The sequence below is a fragment of the Lepus europaeus genome, chromosome 7 (genome assembly GCF_033115175.1).
Source record: "Lepus europaeus isolate LE1 chromosome 7, mLepTim1.pri, whole genome shotgun sequence".
NCBI lineage: Eukaryota > Metazoa > Chordata > Mammalia > Lagomorpha > Leporidae > Lepus > Lepus europaeus.
Window position 1 is genome coordinate 6,770,507 of NC_084833.1, and position 22,709 is coordinate 6,793,215.

Below are 22,709 nucleotides of genomic sequence, written 5' to 3' on the forward strand. Positions count from 1 at the left end.
GAAGCGACTCTCTTCCCCTAGCAAACCCTGGAGGCTACAGCGCCTCGGTTCCCACTAGAGATCCTATTACCATCTCTTGTTAAGCTTCGGTCCCAAAATAACCGCGTGAAACCTCAGAAAGCCTCAGGAATTGGACCGAGAACAGGTAGGGGGTACGGGTGACTTGGGTAAGTTGACCTGGAGGCCAATGACCCTGTCTGGTTTCAGCCTGGACGAGCAGGTGCCTGCTGAATTCTGTCTCTAAAACCCACACTTCCCTGAGTGACCAAGGCCGAGTGGTGCATAGGTGCAGGTGCCGCTTGGGGGCCTCACAAAAACCTGTGCTAAGGTTTTTCTCTCTCAGACGAGGCTGGGGGCAGAGCTGGGTTTCCAGGCGTCCTGATTCCCCGAGCCTCCCTCAGATGGGTTCCCTTTAGCTTTTTATTTTTATTTTTATTTTTTTGACAGGCAGAGTGGACAGTGAGAGAGAGAGAGAGAGAGACAGAGAGGTCTTCCTTTTTGCCGTTGGTTCACCCTCCAATGGCCGCTGCGGCCGGCACATCTCGCTGATCCGAAGCCAGGAGCCAGGTGCTTCTCCTGGTCTCCCATGGGGTGCAGGGCCCAAGCACTTGGGCCATCCTCCACTGCACTCCCGGGCCAGAGCAGAGAGCTGGCCTGGAAGAGGGGCAACCGGGACAGAATCCGGCGCCCCGACTGGGACTAGAACCCGGTGTGCCGGCGCCGCAAGGCGGAGGATTAGCCTGTTAAGCCACGGCGCCGGCCACTTTTTATTTGTTTTTGCCAGCTCACTCACAGGGTTTGTTCTGCTGTTACTTGAGCGCTTCTCCATGGTGGAGAGGGCTGATAACAGACCAGGAAAGGCCAACCAGTTGAGGGATTTGGGTTGAAGTGATCAGGCTGATGGAAGGTTGCTTGTGCAAACAACAGTGAGCTCTGCACATGCCCTGGGGGCTTGCAGTGGCTTTGACGCCCTGAATGTCATTTAGACATGTCGGGTACCTGGATTGCAGATGGCAGCTAGCCTGTTCCCAGTTCCTGGAGGAAGCAGCTCGCCTGGCTCTCCCAGCCCTGGTGGAGGAGTTTTGCCTTCCTGCTTCACCCCCACTGATGCTCAGAGCAAGCCTGGAGACATGGGAGAGGCCGCGGTTGCTAAATCCCTCTGCAGACGAGATTGTTCCAGAAAACGGCAGAGGCTGAGTGGCAGTCAGGACTTCCCGTCTGACGTCTCCCCCTTTGCTCCCAAACTTCATGAAATCCAGATCTCAGGATTTGTGGTGGGGCCGTAACTGCCGATGGGGTTCGTCTTCTTGGAGTGTCTTTCCAGCTGTTTCTCTCCTTAGCTTCTCTCCCCTACGCCCACGAGTGGCTAGGCCAGACCCAGAGCAGACCTGTAGCCTGGGGACCCTTCCTTGCCTGTCATCTGCCCCTGATCCCCCCTCACCCACTCCCAGGGGACTCTCGGGACCCTTTTCTTGGGCTAATTGCTCTCAACCACATCAGCCTCCGGGAGCCCTTCAAGAATTGGATGGCAGCAATGGACTCTCACAGGGGGAAAAAAAGGCCATCACGTGGCTTTGCTTTCACCGTCCATCCCCCATAGTTGCGGACACCTGCCGCAGTCCTGTCCTCAGGATGGGGAGGCCGGTGACTGACTACTGCGGCTACCGGGAGAGGCCCTGGGCCGTGGCCGAAGGGTCTTTCCCTTCTCACTTGGTCCCTGCTTCTGGGCAGCAGCCTGCCCATGGTCTAACTCCACGTCCTACCCTGCCCACCTAAGGAAGGGAGCAGAGTCCAGGGAGGGGCGAGGCAAGAGGGCTAAGGTCTCCCCCACCCCCGGTCTCTGCAGGCTGCCCGCCCCCTCCCCCCCAGCCTTTTGCAGCTTGGCGAGTGCAGTGGGTGCCAGGTGGGGTCTCCTGCTGCCCCTGGCCTCCTTCTGTCTTCCCAGGCAGAGGTTTTAGCTCATTCTCTTTGGCCTCCTCAGTCCACTCTGCCTGACTTGTCTGTGGTGAGTGGGGTGATGGGTGCTGGTTGGGTGTAGACCCTCTGCTGTGTCTCGGGGTCCTAGCCATGGTCCCGCTGATGTGGCTCGGGCAGGAGACAGCCAGGGCGCCCCCTACTGCCGTCTGCAGGAGGTGGTGTGTGCACAGGTGTGTCTGCAGTTGGTGACTGGTGGTGAGTGGGCAGTGGTGTGAGTGGGGCGGCCCCTGTAGAGGAAGGTCAGGTCGGATGTCCCTCCCCCGGAAGTGTCTCCGGCCTAGAGGCCTCTCCTCTCTCCTCAGCCAGAAGGAAGTTACTCCTTCCTGCACCTCCACGGCTTTTTTGCTTCCATCTCTGCTCCCCCCAACGTCCCCTGCCCTGCATGCCTTCCCGCCTGTAGCTGCCTTCGCTGGCCTGCTCTGCTGGGCCTGCCCCCCGCCCCGCTCCTCTAACTCGCATGGGTCCCAGCTGCAGTGGCTGTTCTGTGTGGCACGCCCCTTCCCTCCTCCTCCCCCGCAGGCCCCACCCCTTCCAGAAGCTGTGTTGGGGGGGGGGTTGGGGGGCAGGGGCATCCCGAACCCCTGGGGTGGAGGGGGACCCGGGTAACAATTCCCTGTTTCCTGCTTTTACTAACGAACCTGCATTTTTGTGTCTGGACTTTGATCTGTCTGAGGGAACAGTGGGTTTACTAATCCATCTTCCTCCCTGCCTTGCCCAGAGCCCTTCCTCTACCCCCCACCCCCTTCTTTTCCACTCCTGCCTGTCTTTCTCCCGGGACCCCAGCCCCCACCTGGCTGATCCCCTTCCCCTGTGTACCTCCTCAAGTTCCCTGCCTCCTGCTTCCCGGTCCCCCCACCCCTGGGCCATGAGAGAGCACTTAGCTAGCTCTTTTCCAGTAGGGGCCAGCCACGGGGAGGGGGTGGCAAGGTGAGATTTGTGCCCAGCCTGGAGGGGGATCCGGAAAGGTGTTCCTGGGCCCCTCTGATCAGCCCGAGCCAGGTCCTTTTAACGCCGGGACATCCAGGGGAGGGAGACGGTGGCCCGGGGAATGGGATGAAGAGAGCTGCTAGGGAGAAGGAGGTGGCCAGAGGCTGGTGCTCAAGGCCAGGGTAGGAGGACCCAGCAGAGGGGCTCAGGGAGCCGAGGCCAGAAGAGATTCTCTCCCTGGGGAGCTCTGGGGTCAGGAATACCCTCCCCCGACACAGAAGCAGGGACCTGGGGGGACCTCCCTCACAGTCACAGGCTCCCAAGGATCTTAGCTTTAGAGATGCGGACACAGGTCAGAAGCGACCTGCCACTGACCTGTCAGGACCGTGTGCTGTGACCCCCCCAGGACAGGGCTGGGATTACTAGGGTTACAGGGACGTGTCAGGCCGGCGCCTGCCCTAAGGCGCTGACCCTCGGGTCGGGGTGAGCAGACTGAGGCTCCGGATCTAATTAGCCCAATTCCCAGTCTCTCAGAACAGCTCGGAGTGGAGGTGGGGGTCAGGGTAGAGCCAGATTTGTGCCAGGGAGGCCCCTTCACTCTGTCACCCCTCCCTGTCCTATCCCAGCCCTTTGTCCCCCACTCCTCTTCCCTGTCTAATCGCTCTTGCATGTTTTTGTGACTAATACTCTGCCCCTTCCCTTCTCCACCCAGACCCCTATTCTCCTCACCCTTGGGTGGGGTAGAGGGAAGAAGAAGTAAACGGTGATGACCAGGCCCTGCCCCAGAAGGCTCACAAGCTTTCAGACCGCCCCTCCCACAGACACCCCTTGCCTTCCCTCCACGAGCCTAGATCGCCGGCACAAGGTTTGATGGTTCCCAGGAGGTGGCTCCTGAGCCCTCCTCTGCTCAGACCCCCCCCCCCCCCCAGGAGGCTCCAGCCAAGTGCAGGGGAGCACAGGACGCTGTCCCTGTCCTTTCAGAGTTCCTGGAGCCTTGGAGACAGTTGCTGGAAGATGGCTGGGGACATGTGTATATGGACTGGTGTGGGGGGACATGGGCTCTAACTGGAAGGCCCAGTCCCCAGACTTTGCTGATAAGGGAGGTGCTAAAGTGTGCATGGGGGTGCAGAAGGCGGCTGCTCTGTGGCCCCTGGAAGCACAGGGTGGGGCCAACCATGAGCTGGCACCCTGGTGGCCGCTGCAGTGGTCTGCTTTGTCCCATCCGGCCCTGCTAATCCACAGCCTCCTAGTTGGGGGCTGGTGGTGCTCAGCCTCTGGCTGTGAGCCCCCTTGTCTCAAGCCCTGTGGCTACAGTGTCGGCGGCCAGGTGGGCTTTGACGTTTCGGGAGCCAGAGTGTCCTGTGCCTGCCGTGTCCCCCAAGGTTATTGGTTATTTCTGCCTTTGCCTGGCCACCGTTGAGCCCCTGTTGCCTCCTTGGGACACCAGGCACTGCCCTACTCCTACCTGTCTTGTGCTCTCACTGGCTTGAGCCCTGTTCCCTGGCCCTGACCCATTAGAGTGACACTAGTGATGTTGGCGGAGAAGACTAGAATATGAAGAAGGGCAGGGGATAGGCAGAGGGCTGCCTGCTCCTGTGGATGCGAGAGCTGACCCTGAGTACACAGGCCTGGGAAGTGCAGAGACTTGGGCAGGGGCCTAGAGAAGTGGGAGCCCCTGGAGCCTTGGCTGGCGGTGGTGGGAAGTGCAAGACTTCCCGGGAGTATCTGAGTCTCGGCCCTCCCTCCGCTGTCCCCCGTCCCCCCTACCCCGGGCTGGGAGGGCTGCAGGTGAGTCTAAGCCAACAGGATCTGGGGGGGGGGGTGTCCGTGCTCTCCGCTCCCCCTGTCTGAAAGGGGCTCTGAAATCTGTGTGGCCAGAGTGTACCCCGGGGGAGAAGAGCCAGGGGCCCTGTGACTGGGGTCCTGTCTGGAGTCCCACTCCGGGAGCTGCTTCTCGGTGCCTCTCGTCGGGAGCTCCCCACGTCCCCTCAGGCTCCTCACCCACCTGGAGCCATCAAATCTTGTGCTGCCTCGACTTCCTCCTTCCCTCCTCGCCCCACTGTTCCTCCGGAGACAAGCAGACATAAAAATGGGGGCCCCGCCCCTGCTGCCCCCCGGCCCCTCCCTCGCCTGGCCTGCGACTCTTCCCAGGGGGTTGATGCCGGTTGTCTCCTGTCTCTCCCCCTCCCTCCCTGGGCTGGGCAGGTCACCATCTCGGTGGACGGGATCCTGACCACCACAGGCTACACACAGGAGGACTACACCATGCTGGGCTCGGACGACTTCTTCTACATCGGGGGCAGCCCCAACACGGCTGACCTGCCGGGTTCGCCCGTCAGCAACAACTTCATGGGCTGCCTCAAGGACGTGAGTGGGGCTCGTCGGGGGCCGGGGTCAGCCCTGGAAACGTCTGGGTGCAGCTGCCTGGGTCCTCTGTTCTGAGTCCATGGTTGAGCCGAGGCCCCCCGACTCAGTCGGCCCACAGCCTTCCCCCCCGTCCTCTCTTTGGTCCTGTGGCCGCCTCTCCGCTGCCCCATCCTCTCAGAGGGCCCTTGGAGGCAGCCGTGGTGCAGAGGAAAGACCCGCGTCTTGGGCTCTCCAGCTCTGTGACCTTGGCCAGGCCGCCCGTCTGTTGCGTGGTTTCCTTTATCGACGGATGGGCTTAAGCTTGTTGTGAGAAGCAGATGACAGTGGAAGCGAGAATGCTGTGTCAATTAAAAAAAAAGTCACAGCAGTTGATTGCCTGCCTCGTTAGTAGCGCGCACTGCGCTTCACGGGGCACCGAGAGCCCCCAGGGTGAGCTGGCGTGCTAGTGCTGGCCGGCGGGAGGGACAGAGGGGACACGCGGGGCGGGGCCGTGCTGGGGTGGAGCTCTGGCGCAGAGGCTCAGGCTGTGGTCTGGGGGCACCGGGCAGGCACGGTGCTGCTGGGCACGAGTGGCCAGCTTTTGCTTCTTGGTCTCTGCCGTCCCCTCCCCGCAGGTGGTCTATAAGAACAATGACTTCAAGCTGGAACTGTCCCGCCTAGCAAAGGAAGGCGACCCCAAGATGAAGCTGCAGGGGGATCTGTCCTTCCGCTGTGAGGACGTGGCTGCCCTGGACCCCGTGACCTTTGAGAGCCCCGAGGCCTTCGTGGCGCTGCCCCGCTGGAGCGCAAAGCGCACTGGCTCCATCTCCCTGGACTTCCGCACCACCGAGCCCAATGGGCTGTTGCTCTTTAGCCAGGGCCGGCGGCCCGGGGCCGGGACCGGAAGCCACAGCGCTGCCCAGCGGGCCGACTACTTCGCCATGGAGCTGTTAGACGGCTACCTCTACCTTCTGCTGGACATGGGCTCTGGGGGCATCAAGCTGCGGGCCTCCAGCCGCAAGGTCAACGACGGCGAGTGGTGCCACGTGGACTTCCAGAGGGACGGGCGCAAAGGTCAGGAGGCCTGTGCAGCCTTCCCGTCTCCCCTGTCGATCCTCTCTGCCCGCCATGCTGTCCTAGCCGGCTCTCGCCCTGCTGTTCCACACCATTTCCTGTGTTCTCCCCACCCTGGGCCTCCCTCTGTCACTCCCGTCACCGTGCACTGGCAGGAAGGGCACAGCCTTTGGTGTCGTCAGACCTGGGTTCACACCTCAGCTCTCCCCACTGCTGCGTGCGGGCCTCAGTTTCCTTATGTGGGAGAGGAGTGAGTACACAGAGAACTTTACAAGGAAAAAGTAGGCGCAGGTGTCGTGGTGCAGTGGGCGAAGCTGCTGCCCGTGATGCCAGCATCCCCTAGGAGTGCTGGTTCGAGTCCCAGAAGCTCCACTTCTGACTTCAGCTCCTGCGAAAGCAGCAGAAGATGGCCCAAGTCCTTGGGCCCCTGCTACTCATGTGGGGGACCCGGATGGAGTTCCAGCCCGGGTCCTTGTGGTCATTTGGGGGAGAGAATCAGCAGACGAAGATCTCTTCCTCTCCCTCTCCCTCCTCCCTCCCTCTTCTCTCCCTCTGTAACTCTTTCTTTCAAATAAAATACATTTTTCTTTTTCTTTTAAAAAGAGTAGAAAGTAGAAGCATTAGCACAGGGCCTAACAGAGTAGATGTCCCAGTCCCCTTTAGGAAAATATCTCCCCAGCATGCCTCCCTCCCACCTCAAGCCATGAAACCTCCTTTTATTGATCCACTCAACAAATATTTACTGAGCGCCTATCAAAGGCGCTGGACAGGACACGTGCACAACAGAGACATGAGCAGACCCTCTGTGCTGCCCCAGACCCCCTGTTCTGGTGACGGAGTGGGTGCAGCGAGGGCCCTAGGAATCCAGCGGCAGGGGGAAGGTTGCCGGGGCCGGCAGGTGCAGTTTCTTTTTTTTTTTTTTGACAGGCAGAGTGGACAGTGAGAGAGAGAGACAGAGAGAAAGGTCTTCCTTTGCCGTTGGTTCACCCTCCAATGGCCGCCGCGGTAGGCGCGCTGCGGCCGGCGAAGCCAGGAGCCAGGTGCTTCTCCTGGTCTCCCATGGGGTGCAGGGCCCAAGCACTTGGGCCATCCTCCACTGCACTCCCTGGCCACAGCAGAGAGCTGGACTGGAAGAGTTGCAACCGGGACAGGATTGGTGCCCCGACCGGGACTAGAACCCGGTGTGCCGGCGCCGCAAGGCGGAGGATTAGCCTAGTGAGCCGCGGCGCCGGCCGCAGGTGCTGTTTCTTGAACCTCCTGTCGCTTCCAGCCACCCTCTCCTCTACCTGTCCTTTTCAGCCCTGGTGTCCCGTCCACGTCTTGCTTTCTGCTTGCTCACTCTCTGCTCTTGACTCTTCCCCGTCTTGCTGGACATGAGAGAATTACCCAAGAAAGAGGGAATTGATATAAATGAGAACTGACGCGTTATCCATTTTAAGCGCTTATCAACGTCAGCTGAATTTTCGTGCTCCCCCGGCTGTCACCCGTGAGCCTGGCTGGCGTGGCCGTTCCCCTGCACACAGGGAGGAGGGGGCTGCCATGGCTCCCTGCCTCTGAGAAATGCTGCCTTTCTGTGACACAGAAATGCAGGCTTTCTGTGACACAATGGTTTGACCCCCAGGCTGCGTCTCGTGCCAGCAGCAGTGGGTCTTCGCGGAGCCCTTGGCCTCCCACATAGGTGACCAGTGTCTCCCCACGCCCACCCTGCCCCAGGCCTTGTAGAGCATGCCAGATCTGCTCCCTGGCGCCATCAGGGCCTGGAGCTGTTGGCCTGGCACCGATCCCTGGAGCCCAGACACCAGGTCTAGCTGGGCCTCGTGCTGACCAGATCCCAGTGTTGCTGACAGCCCGTGTTCATGCGTGCACATGGACCCAGACTCGGCAACTGGTTCAGCAAAGTCTTCTTAGGCCTCTCCCCTGGTCCCCCCTTATTTATTTATAAATTTTACCTTTTATTTGCACTTAAAAGACAGAGGAGAGAGAAAAAGAGAGAGAGAGAGAGAGAGAGCGAGCGAGCTTATCCATCTGCTGGTTTACTCCTCAGATGTCCACAACATCCAGGGATGGACCTGGCCGAAGCCAGAAGTCCTGAACCCAACCTGAGGCTCCCACATGGGTGACAGGGGCCCAAGGACTTGGGCCATCACCTGCTGCCTCCCAGGTACATTAGCAGGAAGCTGGATCAGAAGTAGAGCTGGGGGCCAGCGCCGTGGTGCACTAGGTTAATCCTCTGCCTGCGGCACCGGCATCCCATATGGGCGCCGATTCTAGTCCCGGCTGCTCCTCTTCCAATCTGGCTCTCTGCTGTGGCCTGGGATAGCAGTGGAGGATGGTCCAAGTGCTTGGGCCCTTGCACCCGCATGGGAGACTCGGAAGAAGGTCCTGGCTCCTGGCTTAGGATCGGCGCAGTTCTGGCCAATGGAAGGAAGACCTTTCTCTCTGTCTCTCTCTCTCACTGTCTGTAACTCTACCTGTCAAATGAATAAATAAAATAAAATAAAAAAAAAAGAAGTAGAGCTGGGACTTGAACCAGACACTCTGATACTGGGTACAGGTATCTCCTGTGGCATCTTGGGCACTGCACCAAATGCTTGTCCCTGTCTCTCCTTGAAAAAACAAAGTTGTGGGAAATTATACATAGTACAAAATTTACCATCTGAACCATTTAGAAATGTGCAGTTCTGGGGCATTAAGCACATTTATGCTGTGTGGCCATTACAACCGTCTGTCCCCACGGAGATTCCGTCCCCACCGAACACTCCCTGTCGCCCCCCAATCCCGGTGCCCACCATCCTACTTCCTGTGAATCTGGCCTCACATGAGTGGAATCATAGCATTTGTCCCTTTGTGTCTGGCACTGCACTTGGCCTAGTGCTATCAAGGCTCACCCATGTGGTAGCATGGGTCAGAATTTCCTTCCATATTTTCTAAGGTTTATTTATTTGAAAGGCAGAGTTACAGAGAGAGAGAGAGAGAGAGAGGGAGAGAGAAGTCTTCCATCTGCTGGTTCATTCCCCAAATGGCTGCAACAGCTGGGGCTGGGCCAGGCTGAAGTTGGGAGCCAGGAGCTTCATCCAGGTCTCCCACAAGGGCACAGGGGCCCACACACTTGGGCCTCCTCTGCTGCTTTCCCAGGCATGATAGCAGAGAGCTGGATCGGAAGTGGAGCAGCGGGGACTTGAACCAGCGCGCATACAGGATGCCGTACTGCAGGCGGAGGCTTTGCCCGCTATGCCACAGCGCTGGCCCCTGTCCTTCCGTTTTGGAAGCTGAGCAGCGCTCCATTATCATGGATACACACGTGTGCATCCGTTCTTCATTGGCGGATGTTTGCATGGCCCCTTTTCCGTGTCTTAGAGTGGCGCTGGAGCGAGGCCTGCGCCCACTGACTCTCGTCACATCCTCCTGTCCCACCTCTTCCTTCCCTCCTCCCTTCCTTCTCATTCCACACCACCATCTGGTAGTTATGGAGCAGGCGTCAGGCACTCTGGCCGTAAACAGGTGTGGGTGATCAGACAGGCTGTGTTTGGGGGCCTGGGCCCCCAGCCCTGGGAAGTGGGTTTGTCAGAGAACCAGCGAGGGGCTGTGTTAATAAAAGGGGACCCAGGGGTGGGTGTTCGGCTCTGTGGTTAAGCTGCTTTGGGCTCCCACATCCCCTTTCTGAGTGCCTGGGTTTGGGTCCTGGATTCCCTTCTGATTCCAGCTTCCTCCTAGTAGCGCCCTGGGTGGCAGCAAATGTGGCAGGTATGAGTCCCTGCAGCATCCAGGGCCAGGAGCCAGGAGCTGCATCCGGGCCTGCCATGCACTTGGGCCTCCTCTGTTGTCTTCCCAGGCGCGTCAGCAGGGAGCTGGATTAGAAGCCGGGGTCGCCAAGGCTGGAATAGGCAGTCTAGTATGGATGCAAGCGGCGGCTTAATGTGCACTGGTTTAACCCAACTATGACAGGCAGGCTTTTTTTAAAAAAAGATATTATTTATTTATTTGAGAGAGTTACAGAGAGAGAGAGAGAGACAGAGAGAGAGAGAGAGAGGTCTTCCATCCACTGGTGCACTCCCCAGGTGGCCACAACAGCCAGAGCTGCACAGATCCGAAGCCAGGAGCCAGGAACTTCGTCAAGGTCTCCCATGCAGGTGCAGGGACCCAAACACTTGGGCCATCTTCTACTGCTTTCCCAGGCCACAGCAGAGAGCTGGATCGGAATAGGAGCAGCTGGGACACGACTCGGCGCCCATATGGGATTCTGGTGCCATAGGCAGAGACTTAGCCTGCTATGCCACAGCGCCGGCCCCAGAGCAAACTTCCTAACATGTGGTTTCTGCAGCCTAAGAGCTCAGCGAAAGCTGCCAGGTGCCCACCTCAGCCTGGTCGTTGCTCTAAGGCGGTCACCTGTGTCAGGCTGCTCTGTCGCTGGACCAGAACGCCCGAGACTGGGTGACTCACAGAGGAAAGACGCCCGTTTGGCTCAGGGTTCCGGGGGCTGGGAAGTGCAAGGCGGCAGCGACTGGAGAGGGCCTCACGCTGTGTCCTGCACAGTGGCAAGGCGGGAGGGGCCAGCACTGTAGGCACCTGCCCTCGCGAGTGAAGGCGTTCATCTCTTCTAACAGCTGAAGCGTCTCTCCGAGGGCCCACCTCCCGCACTGCCACAGGGCACTCAAATTTCCACGTGAATTTCCGAGGAGGGGGCGTGGTGGGAGCAAACTGTTTTCTTTCTTTCTTTCTTTCTTTCTTTCTTTCTTTCTTTCTTTCTTTCTTTCTTTCTTTCTTTTAAAATTTTTTGACAGGCAGAGTGGACAGTGAGAGAGAGAGACAGAGAGAAAGGTCTTGCTTTTGCCGTTGGTTCACCCTCCAATGGCCGCCACGGCCAGCGTACTGCGGCCGGCGCACCGCGCTGATCCGAAGGCAGGAGCCAGGTGCTTCTCCTGGTCTCCCATGCAGGTGCAGGGCCCAAGCACTTGGGCCATCCTCCACTGCACTCCTGGGCCACAGCAGAGAGCTGGCCTGGAAGAGGGGCAACCGGGACAGAATCTGGCGCCCCGACTGGGACTAGAACCTGGTGTGCCGGTGCCACAAGGCGGAGGATTAGCCTACTGAGCCACGGCGCCGGCCCAAGAGCAAACCATTTTCAAACTGTAGCGTCATCCTTCCAAAGAACACTTCCAGCTCCGAGCTCCCTGGCGGGCCCCCTCTCCTGGGCACCAGTCTGCCTCACAGGCCCAGAGCTGACCTGCCTGTCTGTCTAGTCCACTGGACACAGGGCGGGCTGCAGGCTGGGGGCAGTCAGGCCGACGGTGGGGAGTGGTCTGAGGCCTGGCTGCCTGGGCGGGTCTCTGGATTCGAACCTTCAGCCCTGCAGGTTCTCGACCTCCAGTTCCGGTTCTTGGGGCTACTGGTGGGAATGACCTGGGGGAACAAGCCGGCCTCTAAGGGGCCCAAGCTTTTGGGGTGAGGTGGAGGGGAAGGGTGCACACCGAGGCCCACAGCACACAGTGACTGGGCTGGGGGGCTCATAGGAGCGCCTCCACTTGGGGACCTGGTCAGACAGTTTCTGCGGCAGGGGAGTGGGGCTGGGCGCCCTGCTGAGACTGGGGGTCTCCTTGGCGGTCAAGGCCTCTCTCCACCCTGCTTCCGCCTAAGGCCCACCCTGCCTTCGTCCACAGGCTCCATCTCGGTGAACAGCCGCAGCACGCCGTTCTTGGCCACGGGGGAGAGTGAGGTTCTGGACCTGGACAGCGAGCTGTACCTGGGCGGCCTCCCTGAAGGGGGGCGGGTGGACCTGCCCCTGCCCCCGGAGGTGTGGACAGCAGCACTCCGGGCCGGCTACGTAGGATGCGTGCGGGACCTCTTCATAGATGGCCGGAGCCGAGACCTCCGGGGCCTGGCTGAGGCGCAGGGGGCCGTGGGTGTCGCCCCCTTCTGCTCCCGGGAGACGCTGAAGCAGTGCGCATCCGCCCCGTGTCGCAACGGAGGCGTCTGCCGAGAGGGCTGGAACCGGTTCGTCTGTGACTGCATCGGGACCGGCTTTCTGGGGCGTGTCTGCGAGAGAGGTGAGGCTGGTCTCCCCCCCCCCCGCCCCCGCCCCAGTGCCCTCCTCCTCAGGGCACCCCCCCCCTCCTTCTCTGTGCTCCTTCCTCCTGACGACGCCCCCATAGGCCAGCCCTGGGCTTGTCAGCCTTGTGATTCTCTGGGCTTCTCTCTCCTCCCACTGGTCTTCTCCTGTCCCCGCTTCTCCTGGGGCAGAGGCCACGGTCCTGAGCTACGACGGCTCCATGTACATGAAGATCATGCTGCCGAACGCCATGCACACAGAGGCGGAGGACGTGTCCCTGCGTTTCATGTCCCAGCGGGCCTACGGACTCATGATGGCCACCACCTCCAGGGAGTCTGCCGACACCCTGCGCCTCGAGCTGGACGGGGGGCAGATGAAGCTCACGGTCAACCTCGGTAACCACCCTGCCCTGGGCCTCCTGGCCCCTCCCCTGGCCCTGTCTGTGACCCACACCCCCCTCTGTCCGGAGAAGTCGGTGGGGGCGCCAGCACAAGAGGTGCCCTCAGCAGAGTTTGGAGGTGGGGAGGAGCCGGCCTGGGTCAGAGCCCCTGAGGTTCTCCACGCCTGGCAACACTTGAGTGGGGTGGGGAGTACGGTCCAGGGTGTCTGGGGGTGACAGTCGGGAGTCTGCAGTGTCTGTCCCGCCCACACACGCAATGACGCTGCTCATCCATTGGCCCGTGCATTCGAGAAGCGCTTGCTGATGGCTCCTGGGTCCTGCACTTGAGCTCCGTGCAGCGGCAGAGGTGGGGATGTGGAAGAGCTGAGCCCTGAGCTGCTCTGCCTGAAGGGCCGTCTGTGCTCACGAGTACAGGTGCACACCGGGCACAGAGGAACGTGCCGTGTCCCCAGCGCTGCCCTGTGTAGACATCAGTCACCAGTGTTACTATCCCAGTTTTAAAGATTTATTTATTTATTTGAAAGGTGGACTTATATATAGAGAGAGGGAGGGACAGAGATCTTCCATGTGCTGGCTCACTTCCCAAATGGCCACAACCACTAGAACTGGGCCAGGCTGAAGCCAGGAGCCTGGAACTGCATGTGGGTCTCCCACGTGGATGGCAGGTGCCCAAGCACTCCGGCCGCCTTCCATGGCCCTCCCAGGTGCATTGCCAGGGAGCTGGATTGGAAGTGGGGCAGCTGTCACTCAAACTGGCGCCCAAATGGGATGCTGGTATTACAGGCAGCAGTTGACCTGCCGCACCACAGCGCTGGCCCCGATATGCCCATTCTACAGATGATGGACTTCATATCTGAGTACTGACTTGTCCAACTTCCCAAAGCAACCGGTGGCCAGGGTAGGAGCCAGACAAACCTAGGTCATTGACCTGGAAGTGCATTGCTTTTCCCACTACCTCCAAAAGAGCTGGAGGTGGAGCTGCTTCCGGCCGCGGCCCTCAACAGGACGTTGCTGACCACCTCCGCCTGCGCCCGTGGGTGAGCAGGTCTTGGCACCTCACAGTCCCCGGGGTACCCCCCTGCACTGAGCCGTGTGGCCCTTTGGCTCTCTCCATGGCCTTCAGCTCTCATGGTCAGGGCAAAAAGAAATAGCAGGCTCACTCACTCAGCTAAGATGAGGGTACTTCAACACGTTTGTGGGGAATGGAATTAAATGATACGTTTACTTTGGTAAAAAAAAAAAAAAAAAGTTAAAATCCACGCATACGAGGGGTCTTCAGAAAGTTCGTGGAAGGAGTGGGCACTCAGCATCGGGGTTAAAACGCCCACTCCACATTGGGGTGCCTGGGTTCCCTGTCCTGCCCTGGCTTCTGGCTCCAGGCGCAGCTCCCCGCCAGTGCAGACTCCAGGCGCAGCAGGGATGGCTCAGGTACCCCAGCCAGTGGCTTTGCCCGGTCCCTGCCATTGCAGCCATTCGGGGAATGAATCAGTGGACAGGAGTGCTCTCTCGCTCTCTCTCTCACTCTCTCTCTCGCTCTCTGTCTCTCACTACCTCTCAAATAAATAAACAAATTTTTAAAAAGTATTCGTGGGAAATGTGTATTACAAAAAAAACATGCAATGAATTTCAAATTTGTTTTTGGGCCAGTGCTGCGGCTCACTAGGCTAATCCTTTGCCTGCAGCGCCGGCACCCCGGGTTCTAGTCCTGGTCAGAGCGCCGGATTCTGTCCCAGTTGCCCCTCTTCCAGGCCAGCTCTCTGCTGTGGCCAGGGAGTGCAGTGGAGGATGGCCCAAGTGCTTGGGCCCTGCACCCGCATGGGAGACCAGGAGAAGCACCTGGCTTCTGGCTTTGGATCGGCACGGTGCGCTGGCCGCAGTGCATCGGCCGTGGCGGCCATTGGAGGGTGAACCAACGGCAAAGGAAGACCTTTCTCTCTGTCTCTCTCTCTCTCACTGTCTAACTCTGCCTGTCAAAAAAATTTGTTTTTGCACTAAACCAAGTTTACATTTTAATTCCACTGTCCACAGAGCTGACGTGTCGCTCTGTGGAACACCTTGGAAGTGTCAGGCGTGTCCCGACCAGGGGCGACAGCAGTGGTCAGCAAGGCCCTGCCCTGTGTAGCTCTCCGCCCAGGGGGCCCTGGGAGGGAGAGGCCCTGAGCTGCCCCGAGCTGGGGCCCAACTCGTCTGCCTCAGCGGCGTCTGGGAGAACTTTTTGGAAATGAGCACCCAGACACCTGCCGTGGGAGGCGCCCTCCGGCCACTGGGGCCTTGCTGCGTGTCCTGGTCTAGAAGAGGAGTGAGGCCCTGTGAGTGGATGACAGTACCCCGATGCAAGAATGCCGAGCTCTGAGCGTTCGAGTCTTCGCCAGCCGTCTCACCCTCGCGCTGCTGTCCAGGCCGTGTCTGGGACAGTCTGGCCTTTTGGGGCCTCATTAACGTCCAAGGGACCTTGAAAAGGTTTCTGCATAAATAGAATTATGAGAGTACTTCAAAAAGTCTGTGGAAAACCATGACAAGATAAGTTCATTTTGGTGTAAAAATTTTTGAAATGCATACGTAGGTTTTCTTTTTTTTTTTTTTTTTGAACTTAGCTAATCAAGTAGATTTTTAACAATTAGCTTTTTTTTTTTTTTTAAAAAAAGATTTATTTATTTATTTGAAAGGCAGTTGCAGAGAGAGAGAGAGAGAGAGGTCTTCCATCTGCTGGTTCACTCCCCAAATGGCCACAATGGTCAGAGCTGTGCTGATACGAAGCCAGGAGCCAGGAGCTTTTTACCAGTTTCCCAAGTGGGTGCAGGGGCCCAAGCCCTTGGGCCATCTACTGCTTTCCCAGGCCATGGCAGAGAGCTGGATCAGAAGTGGAACAGCTGGGTCTTGAACCAGCGCCCATATGGGATGCCGGCGCTGCAGGTGGTGGCTCAACCTGCTATGCCACAGCACCGGCTCCCATGCGTAGGTTTTCATACTACGCATTTCCCACAAGTTTTTGGAACGGCCATTGTATTTGTGCCTTGTCCTTTCCTTTTCTCTTTTTGGGCACCTGGCCGTTAGCTCTTCTGACAAGCACTTGCCCGGGGGTGGTGGTGGTGGGTGGACCTGGGGCTCTGCAGACGGCTGGATCCTCAGAGCCAGTTGGAGGGGTTCCCTGCAGCTCTGCTGTGACCAGGGTGCTGGGTGACAGCGCGGCAGCCCCTTCGGCTGACGCTCCTCAGGTCTGTGTGACACCCTGCCCCTCTGGAATTGTCCCAGGAGGAAGGCACGAGCCCAAGGCCCCAGGAGTGGCCCTGTGCTCCGACTGCCAGGCCTGGGTACCCAACGTGCGTCCCCTGCTCCTTTGCCTGGGGCCAAGCACACAGACGCGCAGCAGGAAAACGTGGGGAGTCCGATTTGCAGGGAAGCCAGCTGCCCCTTGCACTGTCCACTGGCCCAGGGAGAAGCTTGGAGTTCTTTAGCGTAAACAGGAGCCAGTGTCTGGGACACCTACGTGTGTTCTGGTGGGCCCTGGCAACCTTTCGCTCCTGGATCTGCCCTCCCTGGCAGTGCACGCAAGCCCTCGGGAGTCCGAGGACAAGGTGGCCTCCAAGACTGACGTCGGCAGGACCGCCCGCCCGCACTCTCACCCCTGGCCCGGCCCCGCCCCCACCGCGGAAGCGGAGGTGCTGAGATGCCGTCTGGCGTGGCTGTGACCAGATGTGACACATCTGTCTGCAGATGCCACTGATGTGTGGCCACTGCAAGTGCCGGGGACACACAGGGGGCCCCACCCAGCCGTGGGACGGCATAGGAAGACCTGGGCTCCAGCTCTGCTGTCAATGCTGCCTGAGTCGTTTCCCCTCTCTGAGCCTCTGTTTTCTTATCTGTGAAATGGAGCTAAGAGTCCTCACTTGGTCTGATTTCCGTGGTGGTTTTGAGGCTCAAATTGTATGATGGGGGTGAAGACAGCTTATAGATGTAAGGCACACACTCAGAGAGACCCTTGCAGCCTTCTCTAAAGAGAAACTGTCCTGGGATAGGGACCCAAGCTTGGAGCCAGGCCTGGGGGCGTCCACACAGCATCACCGAGTCTGGCCCCACCTTGGGAGCCCCGTTCTGACCCCTGTCCTCCTTGCCGCCCCAGCCTGCCGGCCTCGCAGACGGGCAGCAACACCAGGGCCCCCGGCCTGGACTGCACTTGCTGCTGGGGACCTCAGGGAAGAAGCCTGGGTCTCCCCTGGAGGGAGGGAGGCTGCAGTGACAGGAGGCAGCCTTGTAGCTCGCGAGGCTCCCGGGGGAGGACGTGAGGCTGCCAGGAACCGCTTGGTGGCACGGCTGGGAGGGGGTGCTCAGTGCCAGCCTCCAGAGGTGGGCACAGCCGGAGGAATCAGAGGAACCGACTGTGCCCTCCCAGCCTTTCCCGTTCACCATTCGTGAATCCCCTGGGTGCCACCCCGCCACGGGAGACCCTCCACCTCGGTCCCCAGGCCTTCAGTGCCAGGGTGGCACTAGGATGGCTGTTCTGGTCATTAGCCCGTTGTGCCTTGGTGTCACCCTGCCTTTCTGGAGTTCCACTTGGCCCCGAATCCTCACGAGTTCCGCCCTTGTGAGCCATGCAGAGCAAGCTGAACTCTCGTTCCTACTCTCACGTATTTCTGAGAGACAGAGTTGCTGTCTGTCGGTTCATTCCCCAAGTGCCCACAACCGCCCCAGGCAGGCAGGGGGCTGAACTCAATTCAGTTGTCTCCCACGGGCTGGGGCAGCAAGAACCCAGTTAATGACTTGGGCCGTCACCACGACCTCTCAGGGTCTGTACTGCAGAAACCTGGGCTGGAACTACAGCTCATCTCGAGTCCAGGCGCTCTGACCTGGCCAGTGCCCAGCGCTGGCTGGCGTTTCCAGTCAGACTAAAGACACATTACAGGCCGGTGCCGCGGCTCAATAGGCTAATCCTCTGCCTGCGGCGCCGGCACACCAGGTTCTAGTCTCGGTCGGGGTGCTGGATTCTGTCCTGGTTACTCCTCTTCCAGTCCAGCTCTCTGCTCTGGCCCGGGAGTGCAGTGGAGGATGGCCCAAGTCCTTGGGCCTTGCACCTGCATGGGAGACCAGGGGAAGCACCTGGTTCCTGGCTTCTGATCAGCGTGGTGTGTCGGCCGCAGTGCGCCAGCCATAGCGGCCATTGGAGGGTGAACCAACGGTAAAAGGAAGACCTTTCTCTCTGTCTCTGTCTCTCTGTCTCTTTCTCTCTCTCTCTCACTGTCCACTCTGCCTGTCCAAAAAAAAAAAAAAAAAAAAAGACACATTACATCCCAAAGCCCGTTAGTCCCCAGGGGCTGGGATATGTGTTGCTTCTTACTAGGGGCTGGTCTGTAGTAGCTCCGGAGCTCCGTCCAAGGCCGGGCTGCAGGGGAGCCTGGCCTGAACACAGGCCGCCCCCGGAGCGAGGCTGCCACTCCCTGGTGCCACCTCCCAGACCAGATGTGGCCAGCAGGCCCCCAAGGCTGCCTGCCTCGGACCCTGGGCCACCATGTGCCCTCCGCGGGGAGAGGAAGCGTCTCCCCCGAGTTCCTCTCCGTGCTGCTCGCTCCCCTTGCCTCTGCCATCACATTCACACTGGGACCCTGGGCTGTCGGGCCGCACCGGGCCGCACCGGGCCGCACCGGGTCCTTGCCGTCCGTTCTCTGCAGCTGAGGCGCGGTCGCTGGTTACTGGTGAGCCTTCTTGGGCTCTGCTTGGGTGAGTGCATGCCGAAGAGGCTGGCTGTCTTCTGCTCCCTCTCCTCTCCACTGGAGCAGGGGACTTCTGAGGGCGGGGTCGCTGTGGGGGGGGGCCTGGCGCTCTCACCTCTTCTCCGGACAGACGGACCCGCTTTGCCTGGTGCTCCCCCGCTGGCGAGGGTCGGCCTGCCCTTCCAGCCCCCTTTTTTCTTTTTTGGACCCTTCATGGGTGAAGACTCTGCTGGCCCTGAGAGAGCCCCCCGAGCCTGTCTCCAGGGCCTGGCACCGCTCCCTCTGCCCAGCCTCTCTCCCTCCCTCCGCTGCCCTGTTCCCCCCTCTTTTCTCTCTCTACTCTCTGCCTGCTCCCACCCCCTGGGACTTCTCACTTCCTCCCGTGCCTGCCTTGGACCTTCCTCTGCCTCCTCCGCGGCTCCCTTGGTGCCAGGCTGTGGCCCCAGGTTCCGGCTGCTCCCTCCACTCTTCTGCTGCGGTTGACAACGCGTGTGGAGCTCAGCTGTATGCCCGAGAGGCCCGTGACCCCCACAGCCGCAGGGGCATCTGTTCACCTCCACTGCAGGAACCTTCAGGGGCCCGGGGGACGCCAGGCACTGCCCCACTCCCATGGGACACAGGGGCACGGCCTATTCTGGGAGCCCGGATGCGTTGTTCACCAAGAGCCGACAGTGCGCCCTCTCTGAGTGGCAGGGGCCAGCCCAGGGCAAACCCGCTCGCCTGTTCCTTGATGGGGATCCTGCTCCTGCCCCTCGGCTCCCAGAGGGGGAAGTGCGTCACCCAAGGCCACCCAGTCACGTCAGGTCTGAGGCTTCCCCTCCCCTGCCTCTCGATGCAGGGCCCGCTCCCGTGGGTGGAGCTGGAGTCTGACGGGGCAGCGCTGGCTCCCTCAGGCCTTAAACCTGAACGTCACAGGACGTAGTGCTCTGTTCCCTCTGCGAGGGCTGGCTGACTCCCACCTGTGCTCCGGGCCTCGCGCTGCAGGCGGCACGGGGTCATGTGCTTTCTGCCGTGCACCCCGCCCTGCCTCGAAGCTGGAGGACGGCGATGCCAGGACAGGGGCAGGAGCGTTTGCTTTCGGGGCCTGCCTGCTCCTGAACTTGTTTTGTGTCCCCCAAAGAAGTCATATTTGGGGCACTGTGTCCCCAGCTGTGAGGCCTCGACTTCTCCCTCGGCGAGCAGAGCGATTCGAGGTCCTCTTCGCGGGGAAGGACCACCCCAGTCCCCAGTGGGAGCCGGGCACCCCCAGGATAGGGAGGCGTGAAGGAAGGTTCCTGCAGGGGCGGTGCCAAGCCCCTGGGGCTTTGGGAGGGTATGGCCTCGGGAAGGGGACTCTGGGGCGGACCCCTCCGTTTAGCTCGGAGCGCAGAGGGGCACGGGAGTGACACGTCCCACCTGGGCTCTGAGCGGGAGTCCTCCCAGAGCAGGGGATGCAGGGACCCTGGCCCTCCTCACTCATCTCTTTCCTGAGACTGGAGAGATGGGGGGTTGGCCAAGCCCTCAGCCCCCAGCGATCCCCTGTGCGGCTGGGACTCCCAAGGTGCCCATCTCCCCCAGACACCAGAGGCCTGGGCCCTTCCAAGAAGGGGGTCGCAAGTCCTCCTGTCACCGGGTTGCCCTGCCTGCTGGCTCTCGGGAGGCTTGGAGCCCTCTTGGGGGCAGGAGGGACTGGGGTCCGCCTGAGGAATGGGAGAGGGCACCTGGACACGCGTGGTCCCCAGAAGGTGGTCCCGGGGGGAATCCCCGCCTGCAGACACCCCTCCCTGTGAAGGATGTAAAAAAAAAAACTTGTTTTACCTTTTTGTCTCCCCTCCCCCTCTGCCCGCCCCGTGGCCCCCCCAGACTGCCTGCGCGTCGGCTGCGCACCCAGTAAGTGGCTTGCGTCTTCTGCAGAGCCCCGGGGACTGGGATGCTGGCTCCTGGGTTTAGGGCAGGGTGGGAGGAGACGTCTTCATCACTGGTGTGTGTGGGGTTGGGCTGCGGGTGGAGGGATGCGGTGGGGGTGGGGGCTGTGGAGGGTGGAATGGATGGAATGAGGCAGAAACGGGGAGCAGGAGGAGGGTCCGTGGTCAGGCTGCTCCCTGGGTTCTGGGAGAAGGACGACCAGGACACCTTGTGGCCCACGTCAGCAGGATGGTGGGGAGAAGACGAGATTGGGGCTGGATGGCAGCTTCCCCGGCCGTCCCTCTGTCTTAGTCACCTTGCAGCCCAAGCCTGAGACCGGCGCGGAGATTTGCCGCTGCGTCTCTAGACATGGCCACCAGGGGGCAAGCAAGGCACGCGGGAAAGACAGTGGGGGCGGAAGGGCCTGAGAGTTGAGCCCCTCTGCTCCCTGTGGGCTGGGGAGTCCTCCCCAGGTGACCGTGCAGGCTCTCGGCAGGAGTCAGACGGAGCAGTCCAGGCATCCCGGTGCTGCCGGCTCATGCTGCCACGTGGTGTGGCTGAGGGCGGGCACAGGCAGAGACCCTGCGTTTGCCGAGTCTCTTGCCTTACACGTGAGGTATGGTGGGTGTCCTTGAAGGCCAGCACCCCCGGCCCTGGCTGAAGTGGCCGCCAGGGGCTTGGGGATGACCTGGAAGTGTGCAAGGGCCAGTGCTGCCTGATGAGCGGAGTCGGCCCCAGTCCTGGACACCTGATGATCCTGGCCATAATTCCTAGAAACAGCACTGCCCTCTCCGGCTGTGTGCGTGTGGCTGCCTGGCCATGTGTGCGGTAACCCGGGCGGGTGCAGTGGGAGAGCTGGGTTGTCCAGGTTGGGGAGGAAGCTATGGGCACACAGCTCCACTTGGGTACGTGGGTCAGACTGTGAGTCTTCGAGAGCTTTGGGTCCGTGCTGAGACGCCGGGAATTTAGTGGCTGGTGACACAGGGAGCAGGTCGTGAGAGGCCCTGGAGGTTGGGGGAGTGGGACATCTGGGTTGTAGGTGTGAGTGTGTACAGGGCCTCAGGGCACAGCTCCAGGGGCACCGTTCACTTCATCTGCTTTGCACAAGGCTCCCTCTGAAGTCACTGAGTGTGTCTGGGCTTGTGGCTGGGGCGGGGCGTGCGTGTTAAAAGCTCTGAGTGTGCGTGCGTTCCAGGTGTGAGGTGAGGCCTTGAGCGTGTATGTGCGCGCACGGGCTGTGCAGGTGCACAGGCGCCATGCTCACTCCCCCCTTGGTGCTGCAGGGAAAGGCCCCGAGACGCTGTTTGCGGGGCACAAGCTCAATGACAACGAGTGGCACACGGTGAGGGTGGTACGGCGTGGCAAGAGCCTGCAGCTGTCTGTGGACAACGTGACCGTGGAGGGTAGGTGGTCTGGGCGTGCCCGTGGAGGGTAGGTGGTCTGGGCCGCAGGGCCGGTTCTTCTTGGCGACCGCTGCCGGGCTCCCGTGTAGGGCGGCATGCTGGGAGCTGCTCCTGTCATTTCTCCCCCCGCCCCCCGGGTGGTGTGTTATGGGGCCTGGACAGTAGGGACCGTCTCTCCCCCGCCGTGGGCAGAGTTCCCTGGGCCTCGCAACCCTGGAGTGCAGCTCCCCCGGGCACTGTGCTTGCTGCCGGACCAGCTGAGGTCACGTCGCTCCCACGTGGCTGTGGTGTGGCGGCAGGCTGCCGGGAAGCTGAGGCCCAGCCCTCTCACTGGGCCTCCCGTCCCGAGCAGGGCAGATGGCGGGAGCCCACACGCGGCTGGAGTTCCACAACATAGAGACGGGCATCATGACGGAGCGGCGATTCATCTCCGTGGTGCCCTCCAACTTCATCGGGCACCTGAGCGGGCTGGTGTTCAACGGCCAGCCCTACATGGACCAGTGCAAGGACGGCGACATCACCTACTGTGAGCTCAACGCTCGCTTCGGGCTGCGCGCCATCGTGGCCGACCCCGTGACCTTCAAGAGTCGCAGCAGCTACTTGGCGCTCGCCACGCTCCAGGCCTATGCCTCCATGCACCTCTTCTTCCAGTTCAAGACCACGGCCCCCGACGGGCTCCTGCTGTTCAACTCAGGCAACGGCAATGACTTCATTGTCATTGAGCTGGTCAAGGGGTGAGGGGCTGGGCATACCGTGCGGCTGGCGGGAGGCAACCCCTCCCCTGCTGACCCCGAGGCAGCTCCCTGGCCACAGGGTCCCCCAGGCCACAGGCCACAGGGTCCCCCAGGCCACAGGCCACAGGTCAAGTTCCAGGTTCCCAACCGCCCACCCGGAGGCTGTTCCTCCATCAGCCACAGCGCCACACTGCTGGCTGCGCACTCCCCAGC

At 60.6% G+C, this 22,709-nt stretch overlaps 1 protein-coding gene across 7 annotated transcripts in view; it reads left to right on the forward strand.

The window, feature by feature from the left end:
- The window catches only part of NRXN2 (neurexin 2), a 100,856-nt gene that overhangs the window by 38,728 nt on the left and 39,419 nt on the right, over positions 1-22,709 (forward strand). For 6 of the 7 annotated variants that reach the window (XM_062197779.1, XM_062197781.1, XM_062197783.1 and 3 more), the window contains 7 exons: positions 5,110-5,271; positions 5,886-6,324; positions 11,982-12,368; positions 12,562-12,765; positions 20,318-20,344; positions 21,643-21,762; positions 22,115-22,496. In XM_062197779.1, coding sequence (XP_062053763.1) covers positions 5,110-5,271; positions 5,886-6,324; positions 11,982-12,368; positions 12,562-12,765; positions 20,318-20,344; positions 21,643-21,762; positions 22,115-22,496 — 1,721 coding nt within the window. The remainder of the gene's footprint in view (positions 1-5,109; positions 5,272-5,885; positions 6,325-11,981; positions 12,369-12,561; positions 12,766-20,317; positions 20,345-21,642; positions 21,763-22,114; positions 22,497-22,709) is intronic. The other variant, XM_062197780.1, reaches the window with a different exon arrangement.